The sequence below is a fragment of the Dasypus novemcinctus genome, chromosome 3 (assembly GCF_030445035.2).
Source record: "Dasypus novemcinctus isolate mDasNov1 chromosome 3, mDasNov1.1.hap2, whole genome shotgun sequence".
Taxonomy (NCBI): domain Eukaryota; kingdom Metazoa; phylum Chordata; class Mammalia; order Cingulata; family Dasypodidae; genus Dasypus; species Dasypus novemcinctus.
The window spans coordinates 3,528,819-3,556,507 of NC_080675.1; the positions used below are offsets into that span (position 1 = coordinate 3,528,819).

Consider the following 27,689-nt stretch of genomic DNA (forward strand, 5'->3'; position numbering starts at 1 on the left):
CGTTTCCTGCTATTTGCCCAACAGGGTTATGATCCACCCACAGGTCCGGGGTCCCAGGATTGGGAGGGCTCTGGGAACCCCAGGGGCACAGCCCCGGCCCGACATACTGGCCTGCGCTGCCATACCCACCCCTGCTCCCACCCCTGCTCCCATGCCTTTCAGGTGCTCAACCCGGACCTGTTTTCCAGGAAGTGACTGCTGAGTGGCTTCCCTTTTTTTCCCACATTTTGAAGTGGTTTGGAAGCACTGGCTCCAAGATCCCTTCCTGCTCTACCAGGTAGGAAGGGGGAGCCCAGATGGTCCCAGCTCTACAAAGTAGCCCCGGCCTGCTGGGATACTCAGCCTTCTGTTCGGGGGAACCCTGTCTTGATATCAGGTGAGAAAATAGGCAAAGGCCTCCGGGTCACTGAAAGGCAGGAGGGAACACTGGCTCCCTGAGCCTAACGCCTGCCCCACCCCGAGGCAGGGAGGGCGCCAGCGCAGGGTGACGTCCTGACAGCTGCTCCCTGTGGATGCTTGCTTCCCCACAATGTAGCCGAGGACAGCATTCAAAAGAAAGGAGACCTCAGTAAGCCACGGGACGAGTGGACCTCAACAGCGGGGTTCTCGTCTCAGCTCAGTCTCCTACCCTTTCATACTTCCCAAAAGAAGCTTCTAGTATGGGTGAAGTCTGGTATAAGAAGCGCCTCACTGAGAAGGAAGGGGACATAGTTCTTCAGGGGTAGGGACCAGGCCAGATAGTCAAGTAACTGTGCAGCAGCAGTAACTGCCACAGTCGCCAGAAGCTTCTCAGAGGCGGAAGCGCCAGAGGCACTCATGGTCAAGTAACAGAGTGCCTTGATTATGATGAGCACGATAGAGGAAAAGGCAGACAGCAGGGTAGAAAGACATCGTTCTTTATAAATAAAAGGTGCATTTGCGCATCAGTATTCACATTAGAAAAATATATGACTTGAAAGAGACCATCTTTGGGTAAAACATCCACAAATATCAATTATGGTGTTTCTAAAGGAACCCCTTCCGGTGGGCCCATGTGCAGGGCAGGCTCCTCCACCTCAGCCACTAAGATGATGTCCTCCTCCTGAGACACTATCGTCCCTGGATGGGACAAGATAACCCCATCTGAAGTCTGAATGAACATCTGCTCCTGCCCCTGAGACAATTCACGGCACCCACTGGCGATCTCCAGAGCCACGGCTTCGCCTACAGCTACGATGCTCTCCAGCTCCCTCTGGGCACTGCACTCCTCAATCCCACAGGAGAACTGGGCAAAGCCACTCACGTGGCCTTCCAGGCTCCCCTCAGCCGACAGCTGACGCCCTGGCTCGCAAACATTCTGGGCACGGTCCTCCGGCCCAGTGTCCACGGACAGCGTTCTCTCAGGCAGAGGGGGTGTGACAGCCGCAGGCGAGACGCAGCAGGGGCTGGGCGGTTGGCCATGGTGGTCGGCATCTCTGCCAGGCGGCAGGGAGCTGGGTCCTCCGTCGGGGCCCAAGGTGCTGCGGAGGCCTGAGCTGCACAGGCTGTGCCCAGCACCCTGGTCTGCAGCGTGCTCCTGAGCGCGCTCCGTGGGGAAGGCTGCCGCCCACTCCTGGGCCGGCTCTCCAGGCTGTGCCAAGGGAGTGCAAAGCGCCAGCCCGCTGGTGTCCTGGCACAGGACAACAGAGTCTGCAGAACCACTCCTGGCTTCCAGGTTAGCAAATGCTTTAAGCTGCTGGCCCGCATGGAAGATGCTCCGTTCACTATCAGAATCCGTCACCGTGTGACTCTCTTCAGAATAGTGATATGGGTTCCCATTTACCTGAGGGGCAAAACCTAGAGGGTTCAGAAAAACAGGGTAAGCACACATGAACCATATTAGGGCCACTCGCTGGATTCACCATCCAAAACAGGCCAGTTCAAATCAATTTTCCTGCAAAAACAAGCCAGACATAAACTCCCCTTGCAACTGGGGATTGGCAGCGAACGTGCTTTGTGTTAGTCCCTACTATGTATTCAATAAGAAATTCTGTATTAAAAATGTGTTCCCAGAGCTGTTCAGAGTGGCATCTTACACGTGTGCAGCATGGGCCGTGGGGCTCTCAACCAGAGGTGAGGGGCTGTCAGACACTCGCTCCACACCCCCTGGCCCCGCTGGACTTCCCAGGGCTGAAGCCCAGGCCACTCGGCCACCCTCCATCAAGAGTCGCCGTACCAGACTGCAGAAGAAGCCTCTGCCTTTTCATGGGTCCTCGGCACCTACTGCTGTGTGCGGCAAGAACCAAACTGGACTGCAGGACTGCCCACTGGGCTTTCAAGTATGGGTGGAGATAAAAGAAGAGCCGGGCTAGGTAAGCTGCAGGTGAGGGACAGGGTGCCCACAGAGGCTTCGTTTTCTCACCAAATGGGTCTGCCTTTTAGGGATTCAGAGTTTCCCCCAAGGTAGAATGAAATCCTAAGTTCTAAAGTGGAGAACGCGTCTTCCACACCGAGACCCTAGTAGCAGGCTAGGGATCAGGCTGGCTCCTCTTCTCAGGCCACAGTTCAAAGTGTCTAGGTGAAAGGTTCTAGCTAGGGCCAGAGCAAAAGCAAGATGTCTTGTTTTTAAGTGTTAAGTCACAGCCTGGCATTAACAGCCAACTCTCAGGAGAGCCAAGCCAAGACAGAAGGTGCCCTTGGCACCCACTCCCTCCTCTCGGGTCTGCCCTGCCCTTTCAGATTCAACTGTTTGCCAATGGGATGGCTTTCCATTGTAATAACGGACTCGAGAAAACCCAAAGTCCTGGAGACTCACAGGGAATGAACACGGAGCAGAACCGTGGGAGGCTGGGCTACAACCTGGGCGAGACCAGAGGGTTCTCTTCAATCCAGCCTCGGGGCACCCAACGCTGAGGACCGCGATCCTGGGAGTCCGGGGGCACACACTGCCAAAAGCCTCTTACCCTCACCGGCCGCGGTGGCGCGCAAGGGCCTTGGCTTCTCCTGGCCTCTGCTGGGGGCAGCAAGGGACCAAGCGGCGTCCTTGGGCAGCGTTTCTCTTCGGGTCCTTTTCGTGGAGGCCAGCACCTCCTCTGTGACCTACAAAGAGAAACTCCAGTCAGCCAAGAACACGAAGAAACAGGCGCACCTGCACCTTTTCTGGCAAACCACAACAATTCAACATATTAGTGACATCCAGGCCCACCTCGTTTCCCCGCTTTCGTCCACTGGCTTCCTCTGGCTCCTCCCCATGAACCTCTGGGCTACTGCAATGAGATGGAGCACAGTCTGCACATACTTCTCTTTTTCTCAGAAATTCTTCCGTGATACCTAATGACTCAGCAACCTGAGGAGAAAGGGGCCAATAGAGAGAGAGGATTCACTCAAGACAAACAGAAGTGTCCAGCCCCTAAGAAGTAAATGCTGAGCTTAAGTCTAAGCAGTCCCTGTGTACAGGGAAGTGCCCACTGAACAGCGAGAGGGGAGAGCAAGGTTAAAGGAGGACACGGGGTCAGGTAAGTTTAGAGCCCACCAATCTGGAGTGTCCCCCGATCAGCCGAGCCCCTACCCCTGCTCCAGAGGCTGGAGCGCAGCCCGAGCTGCCTTCAAAAGCTGGATTCCGACAGAGGTACAGCACCCCCGCACGCCCGGCTCTGCTTCATGCCAGGGTGGTACCCACATGCATTTGGATTACTCCTGTAAAGCGGGTCATCTGCATGAAGCTTTGCAGAATAAACATTGTGCTTTTCTATATTATATAACTTAAGAAGACAAAATAGAAAGTTTTATTAGGGAATGTACTCAACACTGAATTTGTGTGAAACTAACAACAGAGACCCAAAAAATCAACTAACCAACCAACAAGAAACTGTATTCAGTCTCGTCTGGATCAAGACTTCTTGCTACAGAAGAGCCGTGACATTGTCCATGAAGTGCCGGTCCTTCACACAACAGGTAGACAGTTGGTTTAACATAGTGCTAAGAGCAGTTCAAGGGCACACAGCCCTCTCAGTACTCCTGACTGCTCTGCACGCAGGAGTTAGATGTTAAATCAACAGGGGACCATACACCACGGGGCTGTCAGAGCCAAGAAAGGACTGCTGTTTAGCTCTCCTTGGCCCAGGTGGAGACTGAGCCCAGCGGGGCACAGGGATTGTGTCGGCACTGATGACACCCTGCCAGGCACAGACCCTAGGCCCCGCACATGCGTGCCTGCCATGGGCCCCTGGCACGACAAGCTACGCTGCGTACTTTTAAGGGCAAAGACGACCCGACCATGGGATGCACGCTAAGCCCTCAGCAAAGGGTTTTATCCAGAACAAGTAAAACCACGTCAAAAGTCCCAAACTTACAAGAATTCGGTATCACTAAATGCAACTTGATGACAATGACATCAAAATGAGAGTTATGTCAAAACAACCACAAGCGATAACCACTGGCCCTTGTGTAACCTTTCCCCCAAAACTTGCTTAAATAGGACGCTCCAAGGTCTTAGCTGATCACCAAAGAGGGGGGATTATGGGCATTTTCAATTTTCTTTTAGCTTATCTTATATCTGACTTTTCTGGAACAAGCATTTATTGCTTTCATACTAAGAAAAAAAAAATCCTCTCGTTGGGGAAAAAAAGAGCTAAAAAAAGAGATCACCCAGAAGACATCACGAAAGCCACGGCCCCTCACGGCTGCGGGGCGGCTTTCTGTCGGCTGTCTCCAGGAGCGCAGGGCTCTTCCCTGGTGAAGGCATTACCTTACTGTTGCTTATTTCCAGGGGCTCCTGAGGCCTGGGACCTGAGCTACTGAGATAATCTTGACACATCTGTTTCACCATTTCATGCAACTCTTCAAATTCCTTATACACAGCTGGGAAAAAAGGCCTTGCTAGATGACCTTTTTCAACCTGCATGAAAATAAAGATGACCAAAACTGTTTAAACTCGAGGCCCTGCCATAGAAAATAAATACAGAAAGCAACTTTAATGGCCCGACAGCAGCTTGCTATGCGGCATTTCCTCCACTCAGCAGGGAGGTGAGAACAGCCTGCTCACCTCTGTTTCAGAGGCTTGGGCAGGTCCCAGGTAATGGGAAGGGCAGGTAGAAAGGCCCCGGGGACCGCACAATGCCTGAGCCCACAGGCGGGAGTAGAGCAGGCCTCTGATTTTCGAGGGGCCCTGACAACAAATTGGGATGCTGTCCGCCTCCCAGAACTGTGCCTGCCATCAGCAGGCTGGACGGGATGCAGCCCACCTGGGGCTCATCAGAGGGCCGAGTAGAAGGTGCAGAAGGGTGGATGGTGCCCTGGGAGGGGGCTGAGGCCTGCGGCTACCGTATCCATCATGCAAAGCCAAATCAAGGGAGCAAAGAGGTGCCTGCCCAAGGGACCTGCCATGGGGCACCAGACAGGCGCCAGCTCTGTCCTGGAAAAAGCAAGCTCTTCCAAGCAGCCTGGCTCTTGCTGAATGACTTCCCACCATCCCCTCTATTATTTAGGAATCCTGAGAGAACTCACCTTCATCAGGAGAAATTCATACACTGTCACAGCCTGAGCCAGCCGGGGCAGAGCCAATTCCACTAAATCCTCCTGGTCGCAATGCTGGAGACACTACCAAAAGAAAGTATGTGACACCTTTAGAATGCCCCGCCAGAGTTCCTAAGAGCCAGTGAGCTGATGCAACACAGAACATAAAAGATGGAAAGTTCCCCCAAAACTCAGAAATTAAGCAACTTTGTAATATGATAAAAGTTCTGCTTTATGAAACATCTCACTTGTCCACCTGTTGACCAAGTGTGTGATCAGCTGTGGATCCCAGGTTCGGTGCCCTGTGACAAGCACTGGGATGTACTGGGGCCAGGCCCAGCAGGAGGCACCACGGGAGGCATGGTGTATCCTCCTGTCCCTTCGCAGCACAGCAGACAAAAGTGCAAACCAGTAAGGACGCCGTGGCATGACCACCAGCCATGCGCACGTGCTCATGGAGCCCAATGGAGGAAATAATGAAGTCTGCCTGCCAGGGGCTCAGGTGAAGCCAGGAGATTGGTCAGCTGGAGGCAGCACCTGGAGGCTGAGGGACGGTGAGGGCAAAGGGCAGCCCAGGCCAGGTTGCCAGGGGCCTCGGGGTTTGGGTTCTTTGTCTGGGCGCCACAGAGCAGTTTGAGGCAGGCCACTCGAGTGGTACAGGGCAGGGGCCAAAGGCCGGAGGCAGCATGCAGTCAGGAGGTGCAGGCAGGAGGTGGGGACCCAGGAGAGGCCTGGGTGTAGAGGAGGGGAGCAGAGATACAGGGGGCTTAGGGACCACAGGGCCTGGGGAGAGCATGTGAAGGAGGAAGGCGCCTAGCATGCCTCTGTACTTCCAGCTGCCCTGGACACCGTGCGGGTGGGACAGGAAGCCAGCTCGAGAGAGGAAGGGGTGGGCTCTGTGCAGACTGGGAGCCAGAAGGGTCACTGGACACCCAAGTGGGGATGTCTGAAATCAGAGACCTGCCGCTCAGGAGAGTCTGAACAGGACACAGAGGCGTGGAGTCAGCAGAGGAAGCTGGTGTGTGAGCCAGGATGAGCCCACCTGAGAAGGCAATAAAGGGAGGAGGGAAGCTGCAACAGAAACCAAGTCTTCTGAGGCTCAGGGGCAGGAGGCCAGGGCTCCGGAAGAGAGGTCAGGAGCTGCTGAGACTGGAAGGGCTTTGGAGGAGAGCCACAAACCGTCCTCATACAGCCAGAAAAGCCAAAGGAAAACCTTTGCATTTGCATGTGTAAGACAAGAATGTTTAATTATAACTTTTCAAAAGCCCTTAAACAGAGAAAACTGATCGGCTGGTTTCTAACTGTGCAGGAAGTGTGATAATGTCAGACTCCAGGGTACAAACTCGCGACAACCCGGTCTAAATTCAGGACGAGCTTAAGGACGGCGGCAGGGCATCCCCTCGAGCCTGCGCCTCACCCTCATGCCCCCGACAGCTCTGTGCACTGATGGTTTGCCTACCACCCTGCCTGCTAGAAGGACATCCTCGAGAGCAGGGGGCGTGTCTGGCCTATGCACCTCAACGCCTGAACAGAGCCTGCGACTTGATGGACACCCGGTAAATGCATAAATTAATACCCATTCCTGGAAAAATTCTCATCTGTATGAGTCCTCAAAATCTCGGGGCAACAGGCAAGCTGGCGGCATCATCCTCTCAGCCTTGCTGATCTCAGTGCACCCCATCACATCAAACAACCTGGGTCCAAACTCCCGATCTGCCTCGACCTGCAGTGTGAAAGTTATTCAACTTTCCTGAACTTCAGGCTCCTCACCTGTAAAGCCAAGACAGAATTATTATGGAATAAATGAGACGAGGTACTCGGGGCGCTTGGCACAGAAGTACCAGGCTTTCAGTGTGGCCGAGTTGCCACACAGGATGTGCCACCAGTGGTCGCTCTTCTGCATGGAAGGTGGTCACGTCAAGGACTACTTGTAAGAATCACTCCTCCAAGATTATCACCACACAAGCCCAAAATGGGAGTGCAGGTAACTCACCAGGGTTTAAATTTGCAACTAAAACCTACAACCTTACATTTGCCTAAAAGAAACTTTCTAGGAAACCCACTTCCTCTCTGAAAACCACTTCTCCCCTTGGCTGGGAGGCCCTGGGCCGCTTGGCAGCCACACTTTCTGCAGGTGGTTGTCTCACTAACTTACTATCTTGTGTACTCTCTTGCTGTTTTTCACTTGCTTTTTTTGGGATATTTCCCTGCCATTACAAAGCAAATGAATATAATCAAGCCAAAGACAATTTTATTTAGTTTAGAATTTGTTTTCCAAGCCAATTAGATTGAATTCAATAAACCTATTTTCAAGGAACCAGAATGGGAGATTCCAGGGTTCAAAAGCTGAAGCATGCTTTTATACCTTGAAATTTTTTGCAGAAAAAATGGAAAACCAATCCCATTGTTTTCTAAACTGCTTCCATGCAAACACATGTTCTGATTATTCCACAACTTTTGCAAAGGCACAGGTGGCTCTCAGCTGTATCTGAGGCCCTAGGGTCATTTTAAACAGGGAAAGCTGTGAATTATTTCAGATATGTAATACTATCTGTGACAGTTTGAGATTTTTGTGAATCCCAAAAGAGAAAGATTATATTTGTCAACTATTCTTCTGGGTGTGATAGTCTGATTATAATGGATTCAGATGAGGGGTCCTTGATTAAATTACCTGTGAAGAGTAGGGCTTTGATTCGACCACATCAATAGGGCATGACTCAGGTTGAGTTCCTGCCCCCTTGGTCAGCTGATATAAATGGACAGCCACTGTAGCAGTTTGATATCATCAATGAATTCCAAAAAGAAATATTGGATTGTGCTTGTTATCTGATCTGTACCTGGGAATGACTGAGTTATGATTAGGGCATTGAGTCCCCACCCCTTAGTGGGTGGGAACTCACAAATAAAAGGCATGGCAAAGGACAGAGTTGAGGGCTTTTAACAGATGGAATTTTGTTTTTGGAGTTTGATGCTGAAGACTTAAACTGGAGCCCTGGGAAGTCAGCACACAGACGAAAGAGAAGCCAGTCGCAGGAAGGAAGGAACCTTGAACCCAGAGAAAAGCAAGCCCCAGGAACGTCGGAACCCAGGAAGCCTGAACCCTCACAGACGTCGGCAGCCATCTTGCTCCAAACAGACTTTGATGAGGGAAGTAATTTGTGCTTGATGGCCTGGTATCCATAAGCTCCTACCCCAAATAAATACCCTTTATAAAAACCAATCCATTTCTGGTATTTTGCATCAGCACTCCTTCGGCTGACTAATAAACCACTCAAGAGGACACGGGAAGAGAGAGAGTTCTGTCATTTCTGATCATGGGACCCCAGGAAGAGATAAGCCATTTGTCAGATATGCTAGCCAGCAGCTGAGAGAGAGGAAGCCCAGAGGGGAAGGCTGACCCCTGCAGAGATCAGCGACCATCCGGCTTCAACAACACGGCAACTGACTTTGGGAAGAAAGTAACCTTGAGTTGGACTCTTTAGAGCTTTTTAACTATAAGCTTTTACCCCAAATAAATACCCTTTTAAAAAGCCAACGGGGAAGCGGATTTGGTCCAAAGGATTGGGCATCTGCCTATCACATGGGAAGTCCAGGGTTCAAACCCCGGCCCTCCTTGGCCCGTGAGGAGCTGGCCCACATGCAGTGCTGATGCGCACAAGGAGTGCCATGCCACATAGGGGTGTCCCCCACGTAGGGGAACCCCACGTGCAAGGAGTGCGCCCCATAAGGAGAGCTGCCCCGCGCAACAAAAGTGCAGCCTGCCCAGGAGTGGGGCCGCACACATGGAGAGCTGATGCAACAAGATGACGCAACAAGGGAAACGGACTTGGCCCAGTGGTTAGGGCGTCCGTCTACCACATGGGAGGTCCGCGGTTCAAACCCCAGGCCTCCCTGACCCGTGTGGAGCTAGCCCATGCGCAGCGCTGATGCGCGCAAGGAGTGCTCTGCCATGCAGGGGTGTCCCCCGCGTGGGCAAGGAGTGCGCCCCGTAAGGAGAGCCGCCCAGCACAAAAGAAAGTGCAGCCTGCCCAGGAATGGCACCACCCACATTTCCCATGCCGCTGACGACAACAGAAGCGGACAAAGAAACAAGACGCAGCAAATAGACACAGAGAACAGACGAGACAACAGGGGAGGTAATTAAATAAATAAATAAATCTTTAAAAAAAAAAAAAAAAAGATGACGCAACAAAGAGACATGGATTCCGGGTGTCGCTGACAAGAATACAGGCGGACACAGAAGAACACGCAGCGAATGGACACAGAGAGCAGACAACTGGGGGGTGGGGGGAGGCAGGGAAGGGGAGAGAAATAAATAAAAATAAACAAATCTTAAAAAAAAAAGCCAACAGATTTCTGGTCCTTTGCATCAGCACCCTTTGACTGACTGATACACGATCCTTGAATTGATTATAATACCCCATCCAAATGCATTTCAGGTGAACTCATCAGCTGATCTGAGAATTTTACTTTTAAATCCAGAAACTTAATAGTGAACCACCACATACAAGCCAACACAACACCCAAGTGTCAGGAAGAGGGTCAAGAGAGCCACGCACCTCCTGAAGCCTGGCTCGGCCTTGCACCACGCTCAGCTCCTCTGCTGCACCAGCGTCCATGTGCAGCCAGGCTGCTCTGCTCTGCTGGAGGACGGCTGCAGGGGACTTGGCCAGGACTTTGGAACAGCTGCTTCTTCTCAGCCCTGGGCATTTCCTGGGTCCCCAAAGGGCTGAATGGCTTCCGTTTTCTGGCTCAGACACCAATGCCTCTTCAACACCTATGGACTGGCCATCCTAAATGCATACCCCAAACCAAAATAAATTAAAATAATCATGCTTCCACAATGAAAACCTTTAAACAGAAAATCATCAAGTCCAAAGTAAGGAAACTGCTTAATTATTTCTTTTTTGTATAATCAAGATATATTAACTACAATCAATGCATGTGAAACTTTCTCACCCAAGAGCTCTCCGAGGACTCTGGATTATTGTTAGCCACCCAGTAAGTTTGGGCTGGTACACTGCAACCCTGGAGTGTTACCCAAAATGAAACCAGAAACTTCTCTGATATTACTTTCATCTTGAAAAATTGACTCAAAGTTTGCATTCTAATTCCCAACTTATCCATGGCTTTTTTTTTTTTTTTTTTTTTTTGAGGTACCAGGACTGAGGATTGAATCTGGGACTTCATATGTGGGGAGCTGGTGCTCAACCACTGAGCCACATGGGTTTCCCTCAGTTGGTTTTTTCCATTTGTTTGCTTATTGTTTGTTTTTTGGTTTGTTTTTAGGAGGCACTGGAGACCAAATCCAGGACCTCCCCTGTGGGAAGCAGGCACTCAACCACTTGAGACACATCCACTCCCTCTCTAAGGGTTTTTAAAAGAAAATCTTTTTCTTTTAAAAACACACAAAAAATTTTCTGGCTGTTCCCACATCTACATCTAATCCGTCCTCTGTAAAAGCAACAATAATGCACCTCTGCCTCCTGGGACAACTGGTTAGTGAACCAACCCAAGGAGAGCGCTAACATGGAGCGAGCACCAGCACATCCTACCCAAACCATCGCCACCATTCTCAGGTGACCTAAGAGTCGTCTGCCTCCACATCTCCACACATGGGACCGTCAGGAGGCAAGCCTGGCCCCAGCAGCCTCAGGAAGGGGGAAAACCCAGATGCATGTGTCCCTCTCCACCCCAGCCCCTGGAGGGAACAAGCTGGAGACCGCATGGCCTCGCAAGCAATCAGGATGGCCACGACTGCCCAGGCCAGGGAATCAAGTATCTAGAAGCTGCTGTTGCTGCGGTGGAGAGTTTCTCTATTGAAGGAACTAGAAAGTGCAGAGGTAGGGTGGCTGTTCAATTTGTCTGAGACTCCTTTGTCATTATGAATCATCTCAAAAATCCTGGTTTGGACAATAAATCACATGGTCACCCTAGTGCACCTTAGGGAAAGTAACAAGGTTGTTGAGAAGGGGTGAGCCGCTCAGAGCCTCCTAAAAGAGACAGCCTGGTCTAGAGTGTAGGTCAACTTTTCACCCTGAACCTGAGTCTCATTGCCTTTTCCCAAGGAGGACCATCACACCCACCTCTCAGGGCCCTGAGAATTAAGATGAGTACGTGCCACTTCCAGACACAGCCTACCCAAAGGAGCAATGCACCAAGGGCTGACACTCCTACCCAAGGCTAGAGCTTCGGGTGAGATAATGTTCTGAATCCTAACACAGGGCTGCCCCACAGTCCTACCACTGGATTGCCATAAGCTCTCCTGGGCCCAGACAAGTCTGTTGTGACCCCGAGGAGCCAGTCCCTAAACCAAGTCGGCCTCCTGCCCCACCGCAGGCAGCACGGTATGCTCTGGGGCATCCAGCAGTTTCCTAAGGTGGCGGCTCTCATTCTTCATACCTCACAGTCACTAAAATCACACTGATAGACAATGCTGGTTTTTTTTCCTCTAACATTTCAAAAGCTACAAATGAATATAAACATAATTCCTTGGCACAGACCCAAAAGAAGTAACAGCAAACAAGTCAAAGGAAAGGGAGGAAGGGACTTGAAAGCAAAGGGCAATGAGGCGCAGCTCACAGAGACCTGCCATCTTGTTAGCGATCCAGACTTCTTAAAATGATTTACCTACTCTATATATCACACATATACACATTGCACATGTTCGAGCACCTAACAGCTCAGTAAATAAATTCTGATGTGGGAATGCAAACTCCTAGAGACTTGTATCTGCTGTTTTGCTAGGAGTTCTGGAAAGGGCAAAGTGAGGAGAGGACACGGTAAGCAGCATTACTGCTGATGCTCCAGGAAGGACCGCCACCCCCAATTCTGGCCTTGCCCAGATGCTGTCACGTCAGTATCCAAGAGGACACGGCAGTTACGGTTCTCCTGACCAGACCTGGAGAATCAGGGGCTGCATTCCCACTGGATTCACGCATCGAAGCACGCGGATGGTCGGACCAAGCCCTTCCCACACATCTGCTTGCCGTTTGCCAGCACAGCAGACCGTGGAGTGGGTTCTCAGGTCCCCGACCAGGAAGGCTTGAGCCACTGCCTGAGCGCTCATCAGACACTGAAAGCGTAACTTCAGTTTAACATGCAGGAAGGGGTGGGGTAAGGAAACTGTCACACAGAAGTTACCTGCAGCCCACCCTGGCTCGATTCGGCCTCCGTCGCGCACGTGGAGAGGGTCCCTTCCTCGCTTGCGGTGGCTGGAGTGGATGACCGCGGGGAGCTTGGGCCGACGGGCCCTGCGCCCCCGCACTCCTGCGTCATGCGGCCGCCGGCTTCTGCACCCGGTGCCCCTGCAGGCTCCAGCTGGCCGTGGCCTGGATGAAGTTTAAAATGCCGGGCCAGCCCCCCCTTTCCTATGTATGACTTGTCACAGGTCTGACACTTAAAAGCTTTGGGCCTCAGGGAGCAACCTGACAGGTCAAAGAGCACCTCCTTCTCCCTTTGGTCTTCGTCCTCTTCCACGCTCAGCTCTGAGTAATCGTCAGAATCGGACTGGCGCCCGTCGGCCAGGTCCTCAGTTTTTATGAATTTATAATCTTTAGCTTTATACTTGGGAGGTCGAGAGATCCGGCCAGAACGGGTTTTCACTTTCAAAGATTTTTTAAGTTTCTCGGTATGTTTCGTATGCGTGGTGGAAATGAACACATCTGCTGAACTGGAAGAGACAGACGTCCTTGCCGGTGGGTCAGAGGCTGGCAACAAGGTTGCGGCCGCTCCCAGTCCACTGGGAGCCGGGGGCGCCGTGGCCCTCCTCGCAGGGCCTGGTCTGAGGGCCGGCAGCGGCCCCTGCACGAACACCCGGATGGGCGGCTGCGGCGAGCCTCGCGGGAGGGCCTGCTGGGGCCCGCTCTGCGGGAGTGGCTGCGCGCTGGGCCCTGGCGGGCTGGCAGGCCTCCCCGGCAGCTGGCGCCACCTTGCTGCTTCGGGCTGGATGGTGACCAGTGGAGGCATGGGCCTTTCCTGGCCTTTCCTTTCTCCAGATGTTACCTTGACACAAATGGCTTCCAGTTGCTTAAATACAGAAAGAGGAAAACGGGAAAGAGAAAAGAAGCAGGATGCTTGTCAAACTCTGCAGTTCCACTCTCATCTAAAATCTACTATCCAAATTCTCAAAATGACAAACCTGACCTTCTATATTAAAAAGTATACTTAGGTAGTGTTTTTCAAACTCTATTGACTATAGACCACAGTGATACGTTTTACATCGTAATCTAGTACATATATATGTAGATATATGCGTATATGGATGAAATAAAAATTTCAAGAAACTACAAACCATTTCTATGTAAATGTCCTTTAATATCTGTTCTACATCACTTTAAAACAATACTAGTACATACAGCAAATGGTCACAAGAGCAGACAACGGAGGGGGGAGGAGAGAAATAAAAAACATCTTAAAAAAAAAAAAACTAGTCATAATCTATTAAATTGATTAAACTCCCTAAAAAGTCATCTTCTTCTTTAAAGTTTTACCACATGTGTATTTACTTGTATTTCTTAATTCTCTAAATTGGACGCATTCACTGTGTGGGCTCATTAAAAAATTTTAAGTGAAATTCCTAAAAAACCAAAAAGCCATCAAAAGCAATGTAAGGCACGTCCCCACCCCACCTAAAGACACGGCCCTCTTCTTCCTCAGGCAAGCCCCAGGCTGAATGTCCTTATCTTTCTCATGCATTTTTAGTACTTTAATAGTTAAACTACATCGGTAGATACCCTAGTAAACACATAGTTTGGTTTTGACATGTTTTAAAACTTTATATAAATGATATCATCTCCGACAACTTATTTTTTCCCCATCTGTTTTCTTCCTCCCTTTTGCTGGGAACGTCACCCACACTGAAGTGCAGCTCAGGGGTCTGTTGTCCTGCAGCCTGAGCCGCAGCCCTCTGCTCTCACGCCTGCTCGGAGCTTTTGTGGTGGTCTCCCCAAGGCACACACTTAGGAATAGGGCTGCCTAGCTTCAACTTCTTCCTTTTTTTTTTTTAAGTATCTAACCAAATTTTAAATGCAGGAGTTTTTGACCTAGAAATTCCACCTCTAGGACTTCATAAGAAACGCTCACACAGGCACAACGATGTATGCACTTGGAGTTTCGAGGTGGCACTATCTGTAATAACAAAACGTCCACCAATGGGAGGGCTGGCTTCAAACAATGAAGTGTTTACTAAGCACTACAAGTGCCAGAGACACTGTCCCCCAGTGCCCCCAATGCTTTCTATGCATACTCATCCCCAGTGCCCCCAATGCCTTCTAGCCACTGACCCCAGTGCCCCCTAAAGCCTTCTAGCCACTGTCCCCCACAGTGCCCTGCAATGCCTTGCCTTGGTTCTCTCGCTGTTTCTTCCCTCTGCCCCCCACCCCCCCACCTCTCCTGCATTTTCAACTTGAACACACCGTTCCAAATCTCGTTCAGATGCTACCTCTTCAACAGTCACTTCTAATCCCCTCAGCCAGGAATAATCTCTCCTTCTTAACAATCCACTTAGTTCTTTTTCTCTCTAGCTTTTTGACCTTGTCTAGAAGTTATCTGGGTCATGTTTCAAACTCCTTAGGGATGTCTTTGTGACCTCCATCGTACAGCTGAGACTCAGAGCATCTACTGAACAGGCCACAAGGATACATTATTATGAATGTACATAAGTTTCACATCATCTCAATTAGATTAGCCAGGGTATACAATTCTATCATGTCATTTAGCTTCGATGAAGTGTGCTTTCATTTTATGGAAAATGTGATATTTCTGGAGTCTTTCTCAAGTTGCCAAACCAAATCCAAAAAGCCTCATTTGTCAGGGTGTGGTGAGGTGTACACAGGCTCTGGAGTGTAGCCACAAGTGGGGGACCTCAGGCACAGACCTCAAGCTCTCCAGGCTGGTTTCACACCTGCAAATGCTAATACGAGAGCACTTTTGAATGGTTCCTGAGTTCTAAGGGGGCCAGCACACTGCCAGGCAGCGTATAGAGGCCCTGCAAACCACAGCCGGTGTTTCCCTTACCCCGGGGTTCTGGACAGTGTCAAGCAACCCTGTGGCTCCTTAGACTTGTTGCTGTACAGCCTACAGGGAAGGTATTTGGTTCTTTAGCAGAGAATGTGAGCCAGAAGCTCACCATCCCATCTACAAATAAGGAAACCAAAGTCCGGAGAGGCTGAGTTCCCCAAGGCCATACCCTTAGCAAGTAGGGGTGTTCAGGCAGAATCATACTCCTCTTCACACTTTAGTGAGAGACAACTCTCCAAGGCTTGATGATCAACTGGGTACAACTCTAAGCTGTGAAAATCACTCAGTCAAACAAACACAAAAACCAGGGAAGGTACTTGATTCTATTCATTACCCCTTTCCTTCCAGTGGAAGAAGCATGTCTATGGCGATTTCCAGGTGAGGCGCATTTTGTCATCAACAACCCCAGTACTGAAAGGGGATGCGATTCTACAGATGTGTGGGAGTTCGGGTTTCTGGTACACCCTTTGGGCTTGCGAGGCCCATGTTCTAGAAACCAAGAGCTGTGTGACCCAGTAAATGATCCCACTGGGAATGGATGCTTGGCAGTTTACAGAGTGCTTGCACATATTTCATTCATTTAAAAAAAGGTCAGGAGAGCCTGCTGAGTGTCAGGCACGTGAGGGCACTGGGGGTGCAAATCAGCCGCCACCACTCGGGGTGGCGAGTCCTGCAGCAAACGGCTTTACCGGGCTGAATTCCACAGCGTCCGGGCCTCTGCCTTGCTGTGCCTGCCCCCGGACGGTGCTTTTCTTTCGCTCCTTTAAATCCATTCGAGTCTCAGCTCGAGCGCTAGAGCGCCCCAACTCCCCACTCCACAGCAGCCCCGTCATCGCGCCCACATCCTGCCTTGCGTCCTTCGGGGCGTCCAGGGCTGGGCCTCCAGCGCCCGAGCCGGTGCCTGGACCCAGTGACGCGCTCAGTGGGCGCTGAAAGAAGGAGCACGGGCCGGAAGAGCAGCGGGGCGGGCACGGAGAGGCCCGGGCAGGGCTGTGGGAGCGGAGGCGGCGAGAGGGCGCCGCGGCCCCAGAGCGAGGAGTGCCCGCGGGGCCGCCCGCGCAGCCCGAGGGCGGCGGGCAGGGCCGGGAGGCGCGGGCCCCAGTTTCCCCACGTCCCTCCCGCGCCTCACCTGGGGCGGCAAGAGGCGCGGCGGGCGCGGCGGCTCGGCGCCCGGGCCCAGCTGCAGGGCGGCCTGCTGGGCCGCGTCCCGCAGGCGCCGCGCCGCGTCCTGCAGCACGAAGGGCGGCGGCTGCGCCTTCGTCACCTGCTCCAGGACCCGCCGCAGCTGCTCGGGCCCGAGCGGGGCCAGGCGCACGCCGCTGCCGCCCTGGCCGCGGGGAGCCCGGCCGCCGCCACCGTCCTCGCCGCTCTCCTCAGCCTGCGGCTCGGCGCCCGCCATGGCGGCCGAGGCGGGGACTCGAACCCGCGCCGCGAGCGGCGGCGACGCGAATGTGCGTCACCCGGGAAAGGGGAGGGGCTACGAGTGCCCCGCGAGCCAAGACACCTCGGGGAGCGAGCGCGCCGGGCGCAGCGCCTCGCCCAGGCCGCCTCCTCCCGCGCCGCGCGCCTCGGCAGCCCCGCGGGTCCCTCCGGACGTGCAGATTTGTGGGCTTCACCCTGGGCGTCCAGATTAATGAGATGTGAGGTGGGACCCAAAGCTCGCATTTTTAACCAGGGTGTCCCCCGCCCCAAATTGTTCCCAAGTGGACTCCCCCAGCCCCCCCAGCCACCTGGAGGACTGGAGTGAGGTGTCCTCCCGGCGCCCGCAGGGACCCGGACAGAGGGCAGCCCGGGGTGAAGGACGGCGGCCCGGAGCGCCCCAGCCCCCGGCGCCCCGCGCCCGGCCTCTCCTCCTTGCCCTCTCGGCGAGCAGGGCCGCGGGGACCGCGCGGACACACATCTGAGCGCCCGCCCGCGGGTGGGCACGGTGGAGGCGGGGAGCTCCCGCCCGCGGGTGGGCACGGTGGAGGCGGGGAGCTCCCGCCCGCGGGTGGGCACGGTGGAGGCGGGGAGGGGCACTGGCAGCACCCATGATGCCGGCCAGGGGAGGCTGGCGTGCAGGCTGGTGCCCACGAAGCTGCCGGAAGACCTGATGGTTCTTCTCTCCACGGGGCCATCATCCTCATCGTCACTCACCTGCTCCCGGCAGTGCGCCAAGGGGCGCAGCGGGGAGGGAAGGGTCGAATTCGTGGAATTTGTTTGAACTGCTTAGTGCTTTCCTCTCTCTCCCTCTCTCTCTATCCTTTTTAGTAAGTTTTTTTTTTTTACACTTTTTTATTAACGTTAATAGATCACAAAGAACATTACATTAAAAAACATAAAAAAACATGAGGTTCCCATATACCCCACTCCCCACCCTCCACATCATTTTTGTAAATGGTATTTTTTTTGGAAGATAGATACATCACAAAAAAAAGTTACATTAAAAAATATAAGAGGTTCCCGTGTACCCCCCACCTGCACCCCACTCCTTCAGTAAGTTTTGAAAGAATAGCCTTCTCATCCTCCTGCCCTCAGGACGCAGTTCAAACATTAACCTCCTGAGAAGGGTCCTCCATGAGCCCTAAGCCCGAGAGCCCCCCCGCCTCCCCAGGACGCGCGACCCCGTGTTCCCACCTTTCCCAGCCCTCGTTTGGGAAAGCAGGTGCCGCCGGGGGGTGGGGGGGCCCCCAACAGCAGCTGCAACACTTGGCCGAACATTTCTACTACGCCAAGCACTCGACGAGGGCTTTACACCGATGGGACGTGGGCTTGAGCTGCTGCTGCTTAACAAATATTTGAGAAAATGATGAATGATTTGGTACCTGCTTTCAAAAGTGGCGGAAGCCGCCGCCGGGGCCCGAGATCAAAGGCGGGGGGGGGGGGGGGGGGGGGCGCCTGGAGAACGGCAGGAGCTCAACTACAGACCCCTGGCCTGACGCCTGGGCCCGGAGAGAGAAATCCATCCTCCTGGCCGTAAAATGCAGAACTAAGAGGGAGAAATGCCAAACCTAAGCTCTCTCTGCAAAGCCAGCAGGAGCGAGGCGGGGCTTGCAGCGGCTTCCGTCCCCACGAGGCCCGCGCAGGCCGGGCGCTGTGTGCCCCCCGGGTGTTCTGCTCCCTCCCTGATACGCGGGCTGGCGTGCGGTCGGCTCTCAGGACCTCTTCGGAGGCGGAATCCATTCCAGACCCGGACTTTCAGCTTCGAGAAACCCAGGAAAACGCGGGCCCTCGGCCATTGCGCCTCAGAAAACGGAGCGGCGGCGGCCTGTGGGTTCCTCCGCGTGGCGCCTCCGGGCGGCCTGGGTCGCGGAGACGCCGGGCGCTCGGGTGGCGAGCGCCTTCCACACCCGCCTTCCCTCGGCCGCGCCCGCCCCGCCCGGCCCCCGGCCCCAGCCGCTCCCGGGCGGCCTGGCAGCCCCGCCGAGCCGGGCCCCGCGTCCCCTGCGGGCAGCCCGCCAGCCCGCGGAAGGCGCCGTTTTCTAAACAGCCTTCGAGCGACCCGGAAAAGCCCAAGTCCAGCCCTCCTCCTGACGCGGAAGGTCTTCAGCCCCTGCTGCTGCTTGTCTTTGCCTTGGAATAAGTTCCGGCAGGACACGGTGGGGCCAGAGCTGTTCTGTTCCAAACCTGAGAAAGAGTGAGCGTTATCAGCCCACCGCCGGGTATCGGGCACTGATATTTGTGATGAGAGCTTGTAATTAGTGGACCAAGAGACAAAGAGAAATAGACAAAAAATAAATAAAAGCACGTGGCGATAAACGCCATATTTTGTGTTTAAACTACCCTTAAGACAGGGCCTGCCGAATTTACTCTTTCTGGGCTTTAAAAGAGAAAAGAAAATACTGCCTTCTGCTGGCCCGTACGGGGATCGAACCCGCGACCTTGGCGTTATTAGCACCACGCTCTAACCAACTGAGCTAACCGGCCGGCCGGGGTTTCCTTCGGCCACTTCTTGTATGAGACATACTGAGCCCGCGCCGGCCGGTGAAGGGGCAGAGGTTTGCTCGCCCAATCGAAGTCGAGCTGCGGCCAACGAGCTGCCCAGCGGCGGGAGGCGGAGGCTGAGACCCGCCGGCTTGCAGGAGGGAGGGAGCTGCCGACAGCGAGCTGGAGGCTTTCGCGGGGAAAATGCAAACTGCAGTTAGGAGGCTTAGCCCTGGAGTGGGAAGATTCAAAGATTCCAACTCAGTGCTGATTTTATTTAGCTCCAAGAATCCTTGCAGCTCAAGAGCCTTTAGCATGATGACATAAAGCTTACGAAAAAAACAGCAACAGAAAGGACTAAAAATAAACCAAAAACCCACATAAAGCTTAGGAAAAAAACAACAGAAAGGACAAAAAACAAACCAAAAACCCCACCAACCAGTAACAACGGCTATTGGAAACTTGATCTCCTTCCAATGAGGGTTTTCTCATTGTACAGGTGTTTTTAAAAATGCATGTTTGGGACCCAATGCAACATTGTTAAAAATAATATACATTTTTATCTTGCTCTTTGTACTTAGTATTCCATGGTAACCATATCCCAAGTAATTGCAAATGTTATTTGAAACGGTTCCACAGTATTTCATTGAGTGATAAACCACAATTTTCTCTTTCCCTCTCTCTTTTTTAAAATGTCTTTATTGTGCACTCTTTTGTTAACGTTTTAATTATGGAAATGATACCATTGTTATGCACAACACAATTAAAAGTTTCATAATAACATCTAATACCCAAACAGCTGATTTAATTTCTTAAATGTTCTCCTGTTGATGGACACCTGGGTAGTTTCCAAATTTTACTGGCGCTAGATGGGGAGACCCGAGTCACTGTCTAAAGCCATGACCATGTTAAAGGCTCTTGATATACCATGTGTCCTCCCCTCCATTCTGGGCATTTGTTCTCCGGGAGCACGGTGACAAGGACATTGGAGAGGGAGCCTGCTGCGGGATGGCATCCGAGAGAAAGGCAGGAGGCTGAGGGTAAGACATCAGGGAGAAGGGAGGCAGCTGCCTCTGGACCCCAAGGAGGAGAGAAGAACACAGAGGGTCAGCAGCTACGTCTCACACAGACCTGGGCTCAGGTCCCACTGGTGGCAGCTGAGATTATTTTATGACTCCCAAAAGGAGAAAGATTGTGTTTGTAAACTAATCGGTTGCTCTGGGGGTGACACCCTTTGATTCTATCAAAGTGAGCAGAGGTGTCTTTGATTAGGTTACCTGTCAAGATTGAGTTAGGGCTCTTCTTTTTTTCATGTTTTTGCGTGGACATCAGGTTTTTGTTTCGTTTTGTTTTTAGGGCTTATCTTTGATTTAACTAGTGGCCATGGCTAGTGGCCATCAGTGGCCATGACTCAGGTCGGGTCCCCGCCCCCTTGCTGGGTCTGATATAAACAGACAGTCACACAAGAAGACACATAGAACAGAGGAGAGAACTTTGTCATTTTTTTGATCCTGCCACGGGGCAGGAAGAGAAGTCTCCAACAGCTAAAGCCCTGGAGAGAGATGGACCGTTAGTCTGGCAGGTACAGCTGACCTTGGGAAAGAGCCGAGCCTGATATAAGAAGCCCAGGAGACAAGCCCGACGCCAGCCTGCAGCTGAGAGAGGGAAGAGGGGCCCGGGGAGCCTCAAGAGGAAGAGGACGCCCAGAGGGGCAGGCTGGGACCCGGCAGGCCGCCCGCCTTCTTGCTTCAACGTGGCAGCTGACTTTGGCGAGGAAGTACCTTTCACGGTACCTTGAATTGGACTTTCCCCAGCCTTGGGACTATAGGCTTTTACCCCAAATGAAAACCCTTTGTACAAACCAACAGATTTATGGTCCTTTGCATCAGCACCCCTTTGGCAGACTGCTACACCACTTGTTAGCCATAGGACCTTAGAATGTGCCTCTTGGATCCCGTCTCTTTGTCTACAAAGTGGACACCATGATGTCTGCTTTCTTCACCTCCCAGAGTTTGGTGTGGGGGTAGAGGTTGAATGAGGGAACGCATTTTGTAAACTCTCACCTGAGACTGCAAAGGCGGACCTGGCATTACCCTCACTGGAACTGAACAAACCTTGTGGGCTCTTTCTCCAAACCTGAGGCAAGGTCCTCCCAGATCTGTCTGCTGCAACCCTGGAACACCCATTCCTTCCCCCCTGCCAGGACCAGGGGCTGCTCTGCCTTCATCCTGGCTCAGAAACTCACAGGGGTCACCTAGGGACCTTCAGGTCCCAGGCTGGGCCAAAGAGGGCCATCGTGTGCATTTCCTTTTATTCCAGAGTGCCGGCCTGAAGTTAGGATGTTTTTCAACACCCTAACTCAGAGAAAGGCAGAATCCTCTAGAAATAAGCTTCCCCTCTCTCCTGGATCCCTGGGATACACTCTTCTTCCCAGTCTCCCTTTGAATGCCCTCCAATGGTAGACTGGATCATTGGCCCCAGGGCTTCACTCCTGCCTGTACCTGCCCTTTGCCACATGGCTTGTTAGTTTCTCTTCCTAAAGGCCTTACCCCCTTGACTCTGTGCTTGACCGTTTGACTTGCTTTGGCCATTCTGAGTCCAGGCTTCCAGAGATGTCCTGTTTTCTACTTTCCCTTCGATGCCTTTGCTCTTGCATGAGCAAACCATGGGCCCTCTAGCCGGTTGGGTTCAGGACGTTGAGAGATACCTGAAGTAGAGCTGAAGCCAACCTGTTAGCCCAGCTCAGAGCCCCAGACAACCGGCAGACATGAACAAATGCCCATCGCTGTATGCCAGGAGGCTTTGCTCTGCGGTCACTGGTGAGTGATACATTCCCAACCCCTAATCTAACGTAAGTGCCCCTGTTATTCTCTCATAGCTCCCTATTTGTTTTCTGCGTTGTCCTTATCACCATCTCTGATGAGACCCCTACTTGCGTGACTACGTTTTGCTTTTTCATTTGAGAAGTTGTGAGTTAACAGAACAATACCATACAGGATTCTCACGCACCGCCCCTCCACCAATACCCTACGTTGTTGTGACACGTTTGATACAGATGATGAAAGAACATTGTCATAGTATTACTGCTATCTATAACCCAAAGCTTATATTTGGTACATTTTCCCCACAAACCCTCCTATGTGATTATTATTTAATGCTGATCTCCCTTAAGAGACCATAAGTTCCATTAGGGCACAGTCATACTGGTTGAACTTGACACTATCCCCAATAAATATTTGTTGAATAACTGAATTGTTAGTCAACCATGTGCCAGGATTTTTAGTGAAATCCTTATAATTACCCTGTCAGATAGGGCCGCATTCTAGATGACAAAAATTGAGACTTTACCAAGGTCACAGAGTGACAGAGCTGGGACTCAGGTGTGGAGGCAAGTCTGCTGGAAGAGGGAAGGTGGTGGGCAGAAGAGAAAGATTTTGCTTCTTGATGACAAGAGAGAAAATGAGAAGGACTGCTATGGCCTATGGATGATGTGATAGCTGGAGCTGCAGTGGCCATCTTGCAACTATGAGGCAATGAACCCGAGGATGTATGAGGGTAGTGCCACAGAGCATGGAAACATCGTAGGACCTCGATGACACTGTTGAGATGGTGACCCACTCACCTCCAGACTTCTCATTAAATGAGATTACTAAATGCTTTCAGTTTGGTGAGTTGTTACTTGCAGCCCCAATGCATCCTCACTGTTTCAAACACCCTTATTCCCAGAGGGTATGGAGAGAGATGTGTCCTTCAAAAGGGGCTAGGGTTATTGCAGTATAATTAAATGCAGGAAGGCCCCCAACCCAAAGCTCATTTTCCAGGGAAGAAAATATTTCCAAAAGCCTCCCGTAGACTCTCCATCTGTTTCATTGGCCAGGATCGGGTCACATGGCCACTTTTAGATCCATCACTGGTAAAAAGTAATGAGATCACAGTGACTGATTTAGGCCCAGATGATTCCTCTCGTGGAGACGAGAGAAGGACCCATGGATGAATCCCATGGTCCAAGGTTGAAGGGTTGAAATTGCTGAGTAGGCCTCCAGCAGTACCCACCTAGAAGAATAGGCTCTAGGGGAGGCGGCTGTGGCTCCATCAGTTGGGCTCCCGCCTGTCATATGGGAGGCCCTGGGTTCGCGTCCCGGGGCCTCCTGGTGAAGGCAGGTTCACCCGCAGGCCTCACGGAGTGCAGACTCAGCAAGGTGACCCAACAAAAAAGGGAGACAAGCAAAATTCAGCAGCGAATGGACACAGAGAGCAGACAGCATGCAAAAAGCCACAAGGGGGGGATAAAAAAAAATAGGTGTATATACAAAAACAAAAAAACCAATGCAGGGAAGACGGAACTTCCAAAATGAACATGTCCACACCACAGCATATTTGCGCCGGGGCCTGACGGTGCCGTGGCTCTGGGGGCTGCAGGAGCACGAGCAGGGAGCCTCAGCTTTCCGCACTGTCCACTCCTCCCGCCTGGCTCCACTCCAGCCTCCAGGGTATCAGGCGGCAGAACCCAGCTCTAGCTGAGCTTAGCAGAACATTTCCATTGGCAGGATGTCAGGTGGCTCCCCCGGCTACCAGATTTAGAAAAGGAGCAGGTACCAGGGGCCGGAGCAGGACGCTTCCCGCCGCAGGAGGGTCACCTGAGCGCTCAGTTACTGGGGCCTCGTTCTTGGAAGTGCTGCTCATGAACGAGCTCACCCACTCCTCAGAACCACTCTACCAGATACCCTCGTTTGCAAAGGAGGAAACTGAGGAAAGAAGTTACACCGCCCCCCCAAAAAAATAAAAAATAAAAATTTTAAATAACAGAAGTTACCCGAAGTCACAAGCTGGTGACAGAAGTGGGAACCAATGCCGTCCGCAGGGCGTGGGAATGTAACGCGGAGACCCTGCCTGGCCGGCTGCCACAGCTCGCCCTGCCCCACCGCCACTGCCACTCAGAGGTCGCTGGTTGAGCACATTAGAATTCAGGATGCCCGGCGCAAGCTGAATTTCAGAGGAAGACGCTCCCTCTTTTGGTATAAGGCTATCGCGTGCAATCTTGGAGCCTCCCGTGGGAAAGCGGCTGGGAGGCCCACCTCCCTTCCCCTGCCCTCACCCCCTGCCCGCTCTCTCGCCCGTTCCCCGGGGCCTCCCCCAGACGTGCCCAAGCCCGCCTCCCCCATTCAGGGGTCACTTCTCAGCGTGTGACCCCCCCATGTACCGTGGCAGCCCCCCGGGACCCCGCCTCTCCCTGCCCTGCTGTCCCCGTGGCGCAGGCGTTCTGCTGACTGGCTGTCCCCCGCCGGGAGAGCGCGAGCTCCGCAGGGCCGCGGTTCCCACCGCCCCCCCACGTTCCCGCAGCTGTGGGGTGCACGACGTCCTGCAGATGGAGTGTCTCTTTTGCACCACCAGCACCCCCGACAGCGCCTGGGGAAGATCAGCGTTGACCCACGGGGAGGCGACCCGCGCTCCGCACCGAGGTCCCGCCGGCCGCGCACTTTCCCCGAGCGGGTGCGGGGCGCGGGCGCGGGCGGGGGGCGCCCCGGCTGGGCCAGGTCGGGGTGCAGTGACCGCCGCTGGCCGCGAGGGGGCAGCCGCGCCCGGCTCCGAGCTCCCGGGGCGCGCGGCTCGAGCAGCGCCCCGTGCGGCCTGGCGGCCCGCGCGCGCGTGGCCTCGCCCACCGGGGGCCGCGGAGGGTCGGGGGCCGCGGAGGGTCGGGGGCCGCGGAGGGTCGGGGGCCGCGGAGGGTCGGGGCCCGGGCCACGCGGCGGCCTTGGCCGAGCAGGGCTTGGGCCTCTGCGCGCCCCGCCTCGGGCTCTTCGGCGGCGCGCGCTCTTTTTCCTTCCTGGAGTTAGGAAAGCATCGTCAGGTGTCGTCAGATTTAAGTGGTCCCGAAGATTATTATATCTTATCTTCCTTTTTTTTCCTTTCTAATGTCCGAGGGGGCTTTTGAACCTTGCAGCTACTTTGGATTTTAAATTAGTTGTCAGTTTTCTTTAAACTCAACTCACAAAATGTGTCTTTCTGTTGTAATTGGAACTTGTGGTATGAAAATAAAAGCATACACCTTCATTTATTCTCCAATTAAAGGGTTAACTTGTGAGCATAACAGATGAAATTCTTGTAAACAATTACCCCGTTTATAAATTAAGGTAAAACAAATTCCAAAATACAAAATCCTTATAAATTTAATAGATCTGATTTTCTTAAGTTTTTCCAGTTATCCACTGAGGCTTTTGAGAGGTTGATTTTTTTATTTTTAATTTTCTTTTTGGAATTAGATTTTCATATTTAGGAAAGTGAAACAAGTGCATAGTTTTACAAATTAAAAAAAAAAATACTAAAAGGCTAATAAAAAATGGCATTTCCCATTCCATCCCCTAGTACAGCTCTCCAGAGGCAACCTGTTTGAATTTTTAAAGTTGTTTCTTCTGTTTTTTTACACCCATAAGTCTAAATATATTTATATTGCTATTTAATTTTTTTTTAATTTTAGAAAATATCTATTGACTTCTTTCTATGCAGAGCAGGGACATAACCCTTTGATGGACATCCCTCCAAACCACACGCTTCCCCTCCCCCATGATCTCCCCCAAGTTATGCCATCAATTTTTGTTAAATCAAGATTCAGCATTTATGGTGCTATGACCACACATACTGTTCTTACCTGAGCCACACAGTGTACTGTAATTACATTTCCTTTTTTTCTTCCCAAATAATACATTTCCTTTTTGATAGAACTTTTTGTTTTCCTCTGTTTTTCATTTGCTTATGTCACTGCCCCTCCAACAAAATCATGAAACTGCCCCCGATATAATCAAACGCGACATCTTTTCAGAGCCCTCCGTCCTCCCGCTCCAACCTGGGCTGGCTTCCTGATTTCCTGGGCTGCTCGTCACCACCGCCCTTTCCCCCGCTCCCACGTTTCCCTGTTTCCTGATGCCAAGTTTGGCCTTGTTTAACCTTTGTTTGAGTGCTGGACATCTGTCAGTGGCATCCAAGAAAGGGGAGTAAACCAGAGTCCCTGCGTGTGCGAACACCTCTTCTTCCTGTCCCACACCTGATCAGCGGTCGGCGCGGTGGGGAATGCCAGGTCTTGGAAGCCGAGCTCCTCTGTCCTCCGCGGCCAGCGCTGCTGCTGAGAAGCGCAGCACCACGCAGGAACCAGTCCCTGGACGCAACCTCGCAGCTTTAGGAACTTCTCACTATTCGCACTGCTCTGGAATGTCATGAGATCTGCTGCAGGGTGGGTCTTTTTAAGTCCTGTATCCAGATGCCTGGAACAGTGCCTGGCCCAGAGCCAGTGTTCAATAAATGTTAGTTGAATGAACAATGGATTCCTTGTGCCAGGCGTGCTGTGGGCCTTTGTAGTCTGGAAACGTGCTCTTCCATTCTGGCAAGCATTTCCGGTGCCATTTCTTGGACAATCTCCCCTGCTCCATAGTCAGTTTTATTTTTCTGGAACACCAGTTCTTAAGAAGTCAGACCTTCTGCGTTGATTCTCTTCTCCTTCGTAAGGTCCAGCTCTCTCTCTTCTGTATACCTCCTGAAAAATTTCCTTGAACAGTCTTCCAGCTGCCTTTTTTTTCTTATCCCCCCTTTGTGGCTTTTTGCGTGCTGTCTGCTCTCTGTGTCCATTCGCTGTGCGTTCTTCTGTGTCTGTATTTTATTTTTATTTATTTCCCACCTCCCTTGCGGCTTGCTTGCTGTCGGCTCTCTGTGTCCATTCACTGTGCGTTCTTCTGTGTCTGTATTTTATTTTTATTTATTTCCCACCTCCCTTGTGGCTTGCTTGCTGTCGGCTCTCTGTGTCCATTCGCTGTGTGCTCTTCTGCATTTTTGCTTGTCTCCCTTTTTGTTGAGTCACCTTGCTGAGTCGGCTCTCCACGGCGTGACTCCGCGGCACTTGCGGGCTGGGTGGCTCTCTGCAGCGTGCGGGCGAGCCTGCCTTCACAAGGAGGCCCCGGGACACGGACCCATATGGTAGGCAGGAGCCCAACCAGTTGAACCTCAGCCGCTTCCCTCAGCTTTCTTTTTTATTTTTTAAAATTTGACTTGGGCCCTGGTGAGAGAGCAAAACAATTTCAAAAAGGAAATGAAATTTTTGCCAGTCAATTCTAGAAACAGAAAGGAGAGGGGGGGAAAGAACAGGAATGAATGTTTCATTGTACAATATGTACTGTGTCAAAGTTGTTAGAAAAGGAAGTGGACGTGGCTCAACTGATAGAGCATCCACCTACCACATGGGAGGTCCAGGGTTTACACTCAGGGCCTCCTGACCCGTGTGGAGCTGGCCCACGCACAGAGCTGCTGAG

General features: G+C 52.4%; 1 protein-coding gene and 1 non-coding gene across 5 annotated transcripts; both read right to left on the reverse strand.

Annotated features, from left to right (window-relative positions):
- Positions 1-880: 880 nt before the first annotated feature.
- Positions 881-16,891, reverse strand: ZNF839 (zinc finger protein 839). Of its 4 annotated transcripts, none has more exons than XM_058291380.2 (8): positions 16,622-16,891; positions 12,616-13,500; positions 10,032-10,265; positions 5,464-5,556; positions 4,706-4,855; positions 3,164-3,304; positions 2,928-3,057; positions 881-1,815 (listed from the first exon to the last, which is right to left on the reverse strand). In XM_058291380.2, the coding sequence occupies exons 1-8, from the start codon at positions 16,889-16,891 to the stop codon at positions 995-997; spliced, it is 2,724 nt and encodes a 907-aa protein (XP_058147363.1). In that variant the 3' UTR covers positions 881-994. The 4 variants fall into 4 exon arrangements, with proteins under 4 accessions (XP_058147363.1, XP_058147361.1, XP_058147383.1 ...); XM_058291378.2 differs by having other exon boundaries at positions 2,922-3,057; XM_058291400.2 differs by lacking the exon at positions 4,706-4,855.
- Positions 16,892-19,324: 2,433 nt separating this feature from the next.
- Positions 19,325-19,398, reverse strand: TRNAI-AAU (transfer RNA isoleucine (anticodon AAU)). The gene has a single exon. It is a non-coding gene; the product is annotated as a tRNA-Ile (tRNA).
- Positions 19,399-27,689: the final 8,291 nt, after the last annotated feature.

Excerpts from the sequence above, each read along its gene's own strand:
- ZNF839 (XM_058291378.2), bottom strand. The coding sequence starts at position 16,891 with ATGGCGGGCGCCGAGCCGCAGGCTGAGGAGAGCGGCGAGGACGGTGGC. Across the intron at positions 5,557-10,031 it reads GCCGAGCCAGGCTTCAGGAG|TGTCTCCAGCATTGCGACCA; the intron begins GTGCGTGGCTCT and ends TTCTTTTGGTAG. Across the intron at positions 3,058-3,163 it reads GACGAAAGCGGGGAAACGAG|GTCACAGAGGAGGTGCTGGC; the intron begins GTGGGCCTGGAT and ends TTCTCTTTGTAG.